Below are 10517 nucleotides of genomic sequence, written 5' to 3'. Positions count from 1 at the left end.
ATGATAATGTTCCATGATAATGCTCCATGGTAATATTCCATGGTAATGTTCCATAATAATGCTCCATGGTAATGTTCCATGATAATGTTCCATGGTAATGTTCCATGGTAATGTTCCATGATAATGTTCCATGGTAATGTTCCATGATAGTGTTCCATGGTAATGTTCCATGATAATGTTCCATGGTAATGTTCCATGATAATGCTCCATGGTAATGTTCCATGATAATGTTCCATGGTAATGTTCCATGATAATGTTCCATGATAATGTTCCATGATAATGCTCCATGGTAATATTCCATGGTAATGTTCCATGATAATGCTCCATGGTAATGTTCCATGATAATGTTCCATGGTAATGTTCCATGGTAATGTTCCATGATAATGCTCCATGGTAATGTTCCATGATAATGTTCCATGGTAATGTTCCATGATAATGTTCCATGATAATGTTCCATGATAATGCTCCATGGTAATATTCCATGGTAATGTTCCATGATAATGCTCCATGGTAATGTTCCATGATAATGTTCCATGGTAATGTTCCATGGTAATGTTCCATGATAATGCTCCATGGTAATGTTCCATGGTAATGTTCCATGGTAATGTTCCATGATAATGTTCCATGTTAATGTTCCATGATAATGTTCCATGATAATGTTCCATGATAATGCTCCATGGTAATATTCCATGGTAATGTTCCATGATAATGTTCCATGGTAATGTTCCATGATAATGTTCCATGGTAATGTTCCATGGTAATGTTCCATGATAATGATCCATGGTAATGTTCCATGATAATGTTCCATGGTAATGTTCCATGGTAATGTTCCATGATAATGTTCCATGATAATGCTCCATGGTAATGTTCCATGATAATGTTTCAAGGTAATGTTCCATGGTAATGTTTCATGGTAATGCTCCATGGTAATGTTCCATGATAATGTTCCATGGTAATGTTCCATGGTAAAGTTCCATGATAATGTTCCATGATAATGCTCCATGGTAATGTTCCATGGTAATGTTCCATGATAATGTTCCATGGTAATGTTCCATGATAATGTTCCATGATAATGCTCCATGGTAATGTTCCATGGTAATGTTCCATGATAATGTTCCATGATAATGCTCCATGATAATGTTCCATGATAATGTTCCATGATAATGCTCCATGGTAATGTTCCATGGTAATGTTCCATGATAATGTTCCATGATAATGCTCCATGGTAATGTTCCATGATAATGTTTCAAGGTAATGTTCCATGGTAATGTTCCATGGTAATGTTCCATGATAATGTTCCATGATAATGCTCCATGGTAATGTTCCATGGTAATGTTCCATGATAATGTTCCATGATAATGCTCCATGGTAATGTTCCATGATAATGTTTCAAGGTAATGTTCCATGGTAATGTTTCATGGTAATGCTCCATGGTAATGTTCCATGATAATGTTCCATGGTAATGTTCCATGGTAATGTTCCATGATAATGTTCCATGATAATGCTCCATGGTAATGTTCCATGGTAATGTTCCATGATAATGTTCCATGGTAATGTTCCATGATAATGTTCCATGATAATGCTCCATGGTAATGTTCCATGGTAATGTTCCATGATAATGTTCCATGGTAATGTTCCATGATAATGTTCCATGGTAATGTTCCATGTTAATGTTCCATGGTAATATTCCATGTTAATGTTCCATGATAATGTTCCATGGTAATGTTCCATGATAATGTTCCATGGTAATGTTCCATGATAATGTTCCATGGTAATGTTCCATGATAATGTTCCATGATAATGTTCCATGGTAATGTTCCATGATAATGTTCCATGGTAATGTTCCATGATAATGTTCCATGGTAATGTTCCATGTTAATGTTCCATGGTAATGTTCCATGTTAATGTTCCATGATAATGTTCCATGGTAATGTTCCATGATAATGCTTCATGGTAATGTTCCATGATAATGCTCCATGATAATGTTCCATGGTAATGTTCCATGATAATGTTCCATGATAATGCTCCATGATAATGTTCCATGATAATGTTCCATGGTAATGTTCCATGGTAATGTTCCATGATAATGTTCCATGGTAATGTTCCATGATAATGCTCCATGGTAATGTTCCATGATAATGCTCCATGATAATGTTCCATGATAATGCTCCATGGTAATGTTCCATGATAATGTTCCATGATAATGTTCCATGGTAATGTTCCATGATAATGTTCCATGATAATGTTCCATGGTAATGTTCCATGGTAATGTTCCATGGTAATGTTCCATGGTAATGTTCCATGATAATGTTCCATGATAATGTTCCATGGTAATGTTCCATGATAATGTTCCATGGTAATGTTCCATGATAATGTTCCATGGTAATGTTCCATGGTAATGTTCCATGGTAATGTTCCATGGTAATGTTCCATGATAATGTTCCATGATAATGTTCCATGGTAATGTTCCATGATAATGTTCCATGGTAATGTTCCATGATAATGTTCCATGGTAATGGGCGTCTAATTTCATTCGTAACTATGAAGTGTTCCATCCACAATATTCTTCATGACTGAACACTGAACAAACACTGTCTTGCAATATTAACAACTCATCATTTTAGCACAGATCATTCATGTGACTCATGATCATTCATGTGACTCATTGCATGACAAGGATTTTGTGACAAATTTGTTCCACATGGTCAGTCAACCAATGTTTCTGTATAAGCATTTTTTTTACAATGACTAAAAAAAATATGAAGGAAATCCTGATTGAATACCTGACTTGAGGCAAGAAATTTCTAGTGTTTGAGACCCCCATTATGAATGAACTGCCACGAAACTGTGTTCATCGGCCTACTACATGACACGAAAAAATATATATCTATATAAAAAAGAGCCGCAATATTGTGGCTGGAACAGTTTGCATGTAGCACTTAATTGAAGACGAAAATCGACGATGTTTTGATCCGTTTTGAACCCTAAGTGACTTGGTTATAGTCGAGTAACGACCGAAATATTGTCTATTTTCTTTATGTTTTGGATTAGTTGTGAATTCTATATTTTAAACATATATCGGGATAAAAAATTTCATCTTTGCAACCCACAATGTTCGTACAATGTACCTGTATTCAGGAAGCTATTTGTAAAACATCTCATAAGTTACTGCACTTTGATAACACTCACATTGCCAAGTCCCTGCGCTAGTGACTGTGAATTCTGGTGTCGCTGGGGACGCTTCAACTCCGGCAGTGAAGGACCATGACCAATGGAGGTCGAAGTGACAACACGTACGGACTTTGCTGTGGCCGTCTTAAAGAAGACCGCTGGCTGTGGCGTGGTGTTGGGTCTCAGAGTGGGGGGTGGACTCGTATTAAAGACACCTGCTCATGAAAAGGAATAATAGTATAGGGAAATATTAGTGGTTTAAAAAATTAAAAAAAGTCTACAATATGGTAGAATAAAGACATTGTTACATTAAAAATGATTGACAAATTTGAGAAAATTAATGTAAAGACTATTATTTTTGTAAAAATTCTAAAGACTATAAATAAAATTGACTGTAGGAAATTCATTAGTGTAACACGTTTTGTATTATTATTTTTTTTTTTTTGCTATTTAAAACAGTTGGCGTTTCTATTAAAGCTTTGACTTCTCTTTGATGGGCACAACTTACTAGAAGTCACTGGAGAAATTTTGCGTGTTGTGGTCTCTGGCTCAGTCTTGATTATGGATGCTTCAGCGGGGAGATTAATGGGTTTGAAACCTCCTGAGATTGTCTGGGGTGAAGGTGCAGCTTCAGGCTTAGTTTTGGGAAGAGGCGTCGCTTTGTTCTTTGGGAATATTGTTTCTTGTTTAGGTGGTCTGAAGGTGAGTCTGGTTTCTTTCGGTGCAGACTCACTCGCCGTTTGTCTATTCGTATTGTTGTCTTCTGATTTAATGATGGGCTTGAAACCTCTCTCAGTATTGGGAAGTGTACTTGGCGTCGTGTGAATATACACTGGCTGGGGACTTGGTGCATTTGACAATGGACTCAGTGTAGCTGAAGCTACGCCTTCTATTCCGTTGAAGACCTTAAAGTGTGTGCCTCCTCGGTTACCTTCATTTTGAAATGTTCCAAATGTCTCCGACTTCTCGCCTGTGGAGCTAAAACCACTGCTTGCTGAATGGCGAGCCCCGTCCGCTTGAACGCTCACTGGGCTTATTGGAGGAAGTGGTTGAGAGGGGAGAGATGATGGAATTCTAGGGCGTTTTAGTAGATGTTGCTTAGGATTAAGTGGTTTACGTTGTGGCGGTCGAAGTTTCTGTTGCGGTTGTAGAGGCTTTTGTATTTGTTGTCTCTGACGCTTTTGTTGCCGTTGTATCGTGTTCAAGGAAGGACCATTGCCGTTGACTGTGGAGGCCTGAGCTTGTAGAGGAGGCGGCGGCTGAAGGAAAGTGGTGGCGCGATCACGTTGCTGGGAAGTTCCTTGTATTCGAGATTGAGGTTGGTAGGGGTAATATTTATCGTAATAATCCTTGTATCTAATGTACCACTGGTGATACCACTGGGCATAATTCTTCTGGTACTCTATTTCCTGGTCAAGGAGTTGGTTTTGTGGCGGGTTCTCTTTTTCACCTCTCCTGAGCTGCTGATTACGGAGAAACTGCAAATTAGGTGGCCTCAAGTTACCTGGAGGGCCCACAGCAGGAGTGTCCACTCGCGCGGTCTCTGAACTTCCCGATAAGAAGTAAGGGATGGATATAAGCCCACCCAAGAGAGCCAGCCAGGACATTGGACCAAATGCTGAAAGGAAAACCGTAAAATGAGTAATATTTAACTTTCTACAAGATACTAAAACTTTATTACGTGTGTGTGTGTGTGTGTGTGTGTGTGTGTGTGTGTGTGTGTGTGTGTGTGTGTGTGTGTGTGTGTGTGTGTGTGTGTGTGTGTGTGTGTGTGTGTGCGTGCGTGTGTGTGTGTATTAACATACTGGCCCTCTCCCACCGAGGTAGGGTGGCTCGAAAAAGAGGAAACACTTTCACCATCGTTCATTCTATAACTGTCCTGCCAGATGTATGCTGCCTCATGTATATACCATTCTTATTGTGTCAGTTGAGGAAAGTAGATTTAGCGTATTGCCAAGCTTTGGTGAATCCATATTTTCTTTGCTATGTTAGACAACATTTAACATGAAGTCTATTCTTTTAGCTATATATTCTATTAGTCGGTCTGTCTCCGGCTGTTGCTAGGGCAAATATCCGAACGCAAATGAGCAATCATTTTTGTGTTATGTATTATGAAACTGGTGTAGTTATCGAAAGTAGGTGAAGTAAACTGCAAGTTCCTAATAGATTTATAAAAAGAAAACAGTAGAGTGTAGTTTGTCTATGTCAGTGTTGGTAAGTAAATAAGTTAGGTATCTTTCCGAGTATTCCGAAACGTTTCGCCTGCACTATAGGTTTCTTCAGTCGAGTACAGAAGAATGTGCAGAAGCAGTAGAGATGCGAAGACGATGTCATCAGTCCTTTACCCTTGAAGACGTAATGTTTGAGGTGGTCAGCCCCTCAGCCTGGAGAAGAGTTTTGCTCCATATCACTGACAAAGTCTTTATGTCAGTGATATTGCTCTGTCTATCGTGCGAAGAGACGATCACTTGCAGTGGGCTTATTGGACCATGCTAGGCAGGAACTCCTCATCCCAAATACTATAACAATTTCTGAACTTGTCTAGTATATTTTGAATTCGTGTGAATGACGCAAAATAGCCAGTTCTCCTCATCTACAACTCCATTACCAAACCAGTACTGTCTTCTAAATCCGAATCAGAACGTGAATTTATCCATCGTGAATCCAAAACTGCCAGTTCAGTCTAGGTCACATACTTTCATCCCTTATCTCTCTCCACATTATTCGATTATCTGTTCAGTTTGTTATGCTACTCATCCATTTCCTTCACAGCGCACTGATGTTCGGTCCACAATGTGGAGAGAAAAGATGTTCCGAATTTTCCACAAGAGTTCTTACCAACGGTAAGTAGAGATGAAAATTAGACAAATACGCAACATCTGGGTATCTTTAATGTAGACGTTTCGCCATCCAGTGACTTTATCAATGCAAATTCTAGGTCATAATTTGAAGACAGTAGAACTATATACACAAGATGAGGCAATTAGTCCCTCAGCCTGAGGGACTGATTACCTAATCTTTTGTTATAGTACATCATCTTGTGGCTATAGTATATCAGTCATGTACGATCCACAGTTGTAGCATAACCTTGAGACTTTCTTTATTGAAAATTATAGATAGAAAGTCACGATGTTTAGTTGTTTTAAGGTAATATCTTTACTAAGTGGTAACTTAGACTGAAGTTTCTTCTGACTGTTATAGTCAGAGAAAAGAGCTAAGTCCGTAAGGTTACATAGTGCCTGGAGACTGAGATGTGAATCAGACTTACTCCGAGGAAAAGGATGGTATCTACATATCCTCGGATCAAGAGCCCTTCACTGGCATCCGATGTAGTTCAGCTGGGCTTGTGAGGTCTCTAGGGAGACCTAATTATATGGTCACCTTGCCTTGGCAAGTGGTTAAGCAGCCACGCATTTTCGGCTTAAGTCTCAGCATCACAGCACGGCCGCAGCATAGCAGCACTGCTACAGCATCGCAGCAAAACCAATGAACGGATTCGGATTTTTAACAGCAGGGTAAGTTCTCCTTCCTTCTGCTTTAAGTTCTACATTATTAACTTTAAAGATACAATGGATATTTCCCCTGAGTTACTCTTAGTGGCATGTTAAACTGCACGTCTTCCTGAGTTAAATTAAGCTGTTTTTAGAAAGAGTAAATTTTCAGGTAAAGGAATCTGATTAAAATTCCGTGTGATCAACATGGGTGGTTTATGGGGGTTTTAAACCTCATTAACCTACATAGATTAGTTAATGGTCCAAGTCGGATCGAAACGTCGTCATAAGTTTCAGTCTCCTATGTGAGGCTTATTTATGCATTGTTTCAGTCATGGTATTGTGACTTTTTAATTTATTATTATTATTATTATTATTATTATATTATTATTATTATTATTATTATTATTATTATTATTATTATTTAATAATACAAAGAATAACAATAATAAATTATCATTTTTTTTCTCTCCTTCCTGTAATCCCAATCCATTCTTTCTCTCTATCTGAATTCCGAATTCCACCACACCCATTTTACCCTTCCTTCTTCAGTTCCACCCTGATCCACTACAGTTCCTCCCTTCCCAGCTACACTACTATGGAGAATTACCAATAGACACCTGGCTACCTTCAGGAGGGAGCTGGACAGATACATAATGTTCCCAAAGTAAGAGCTACAGCCCGACCAGCTGGGCTGTGGTTCGTACGTTGGAGTACGTGCGGCCAGCAGTAACAGCCTGGTTGATCAGGCCCTGATCCACCGAGAGGCCTAATCAAGGACTGAACCGCTGGGGTGTTAACCTTCCCCCTCCTAAGCACCCTCCAGGTAGACTCCAGATAGGTAGTACCTCCCTGACCCACTACAGTTCCTTCCCAACACACAGTAAATCAGAAAAGCTTAAGCAAGCTTATATTAGTCATGACGTTTTGATCACCCTGTTAATTTCTGTCTCTTTGTGATATTTTAATCCTTCACTGTTTTTCCTCCCCACTTTACCCTTTTTCCTAATAAACTTAATCTAACGTAACCTAACATGCCTAGTTTCGCCCATCTTCTATTCTATTCCCATCTTCTGTTGTGCAGCTCCTTACTAAGTCTTATGCTGAGAAATCTCAGGTTGTTTTATGTAAATACAAGAAAAATATATATTATAGATTTGTACAGATGTTGTAATGGGAATTATAATATCGATTGTTTATATGTATATAATACTAATAATGAAAATAATAAGTAGAATGCGAATAAGAATTAGAAATGTGAATAAGAATAGCGCTTTTAAAGAAACAAGAAAAATAACGTTATATTATTATTATCACTGACAGTAATAATAATAATAATGATGATAATGATATTGTCAAAATCATCATCGTAACTCACATATTACAGAAGTGACAGCGGGGTCAGCACGCGCCATGGGAACACTCAGCTCACTCTCAGAGGTGGCAGAGCGACCTTGAAGTTCGGATAGGGATTTTTGAGCCATGAACTCCTGCATCTCCCTATCATGCAGGATTAAACTCTCCGGTAGCACTAGCTTAAAGCGGTGGTTTGAGAGGTAGTCTTCCGCTAGCTCACTGAGAATTTTAGTGGACTCGTCCTCGCTCATATCGTCGTCAGCAAAGACGTTCGTCAGTTTCTTGGCGAGAAAGAGGAGATCTGAGCCCATTTTCTCTTTGCCTAGATACTTGAAGCTGGTTTTGAAGGCGGTTATTCCACCTGCTTTCATGAGATCTTTGTATGTTGGATTCTCCTTGTGGGTGTAAGCTTGTACTATTGCTCTCAGGATGGGGAACAAGTTGTCTTTGTTAATGACAACGTCTTTCTCGTAGTGAAGAGGTTTCGGAACATTGTCTTCGAACTCTGCTTGCGTGGGAACTTGTGTGTCATTCTGAGAGAACAATGTATAGTCTTCATCCTCCTGTGAATACATATCGTGGTCATATTCGGTCGGGTTTTCCAAGTATTCATCGTTATAGTACTCTGAGTGCTCGTCATCATAGTCTTCCTCTGTCTCCTCTGTTTCAGAAGAGAGAGAAACATCGTCGGACCAGTCGTCTCCAACTTCTTGTACAATAGCAACAGTCTCCACATCTCTTATAGAAGCGCTGGATAACAATGTTTTTTCAGGTTCCTCAAGTATTGTTACATTCTCGACGTGAGACTCCGGCGTAGAGGACGACGAAGCCGAAGATACGGTAGTTGTCCTTTCGGTGATGTTTTTGAAGGAACTCTTTGTAGTAACCGCATCACTAGTCGTGGAAGATGTCGTCGTAGATGTCGATGAGGCTGTGGTCATAGGAGAACTTATAGTCGTTGAAGAGGATATGGTCGTAGAGGAGTGTAGGGCAGCAGGGGATTTTGTCGTAGAGGATGTAGTCGTAGACGGAGAATTGAGTGTTGACGATCCGACACCAATCACCACCACAAGAGTCACTACTTGCTTTAACAGCCACATTTCTAATGTTTAGAGTTAGTACTGTAAGTCAGCCACTAAAGTTTGCATTACATATTAACACATAGAGGGACACAAATTGCCCAGCGTTTTAACTCGGATGAACGTCAGTATCCTATCTGCTCCGTCAGCAAGAATCACAGTCACAGAAGAGGTTCCGTGTCCTTGGGTGCTGGCTGCCAGTGATGTGGAGCACGTGTGGCCTTGGCAGTGGCTACGGCAGATCTGACCTAGTGAGGGGCAGCTCCACGGCTTCGTCTCACATGGCGAGCTTCCAACGAGAGCTTGGGGGCCGACCAATCGCAGCTCAACACTTCCAGTGGTGCTAATTATACTCCAGACTTTTGTCACCTCTCATGCTAGTTATGTATTTTTCTATTTTATTCATTATTTTCAGGATTCTGATGGGAGTAAGAATGGGAATTTGGAAGAGAACAACTTTCTGAGTGTAGTAAAGTAATAATATATTTCACAAGGAAACAGAATGCCTGTTTGCAGCGCTTCTCAGTCTTTCTGAGACGCTTTCTCTTTTGGGCGGAGCAAACCGTTGCGCCTCCGCATGTCCTACGCAATCCACGATCTGCTAATGTTGTTGATCTCTGCATAAGATTCACTTATTCATCAGTAAGACGAATCGCTGAAAAAAATAGATGATCATCATCATGGCATTTAAAACATACTTAGGGAAAATTTATTTGCATTCATTAATACATCTGGTGGAAGTATATTAATGCTGAAGCAGTGAGTAGTTGTTAGCTCTTATTCCAGGTATTGTGGTATCTAGTTAAATAAATTACATAAATTTTGGCATTTTACGTAATAAAGAGCTTAGAGAATTCCGTAACGACTTTGATTAGAATGAGGAACATAACTCTTCAAAAATTCCCACCACCGCTACAATAGGTTAGTTAATGTTGTCAATAATTTTTGTCAGACTCACCTGGATGTCAGTTAAACTGAAGAAGTGGTTCATCAGCTAAAAAAAAAAATATTAATAAAACAAAGATCCGTCCTCCTTAACTTGATTTGCAAACAAAAAAGAAACATTTCCGTTTTAAGAAAAATGTGTTAGAAATTCTGAAGGTGCGTCTAGGTATGTTTGGTGTCGCCATCACTGCGGCCCACAAGTTAGAGACATCTTTCTGAAGAAAATATTACATCACTGCAAGTAACTCGAGTTTGTTACAGGGAGAAAATTTACCCAATACTAGGTTAACAGAGAGAAATATTCATATGTATCTGCATGGAAGAAGTCTGAGATAAATATACATTCACACAGCTTCTGGGTGAAAATCTTATAATTTCTCTGAAGACTTTTTATATATATATGCTTAGATATACTCATTTATCCGGTTACGCTAAAATTATTCTTGACTACATATATTTTTATCATGTATCATGT

The 10517-nt window shown here is 39.1% G+C and overlaps 1 protein-coding gene across 2 annotated transcripts in view; it reads right to left on the bottom strand.

Moving 5' to 3' along the window:
• The window catches only part of LOC128688115 (uncharacterized), a 16187-nt gene extending 6828 nt beyond the window's left edge, over positions 1-9359 (bottom strand). For both annotated transcript variants that reach the window (XM_070086597.1, XM_070086596.1), the window contains exons 1-3: positions 8041-9359; positions 3680-4789; positions 3190-3386 (exon numbers count right to left, since the gene is read on the bottom strand). In XM_070086597.1, coding sequence (XP_069942698.1) covers positions 3190-3386; positions 3680-4789; positions 8041-9118 — 2385 coding nt within the window. In that variant the 5' untranslated portion in view covers positions 9119-9359. The remainder of the gene's footprint in view (positions 1-3189; positions 3387-3679; positions 4790-8040) is intronic.
• Positions 9360-10517: the final 1158 nt, after the last annotated feature.

This window comes from Cherax quadricarinatus, chromosome 19 (assembly GCF_038502225.1).
Source record: "Cherax quadricarinatus isolate ZL_2023a chromosome 19, ASM3850222v1, whole genome shotgun sequence".
Classification (NCBI taxonomy): domain Eukaryota; kingdom Metazoa; phylum Arthropoda; class Malacostraca; order Decapoda; family Parastacidae; genus Cherax; species Cherax quadricarinatus.
The sequence above is the reverse complement of the archived record's forward strand: the minus strand, read 5'-3'. Positions and strand labels throughout refer to the sequence as shown.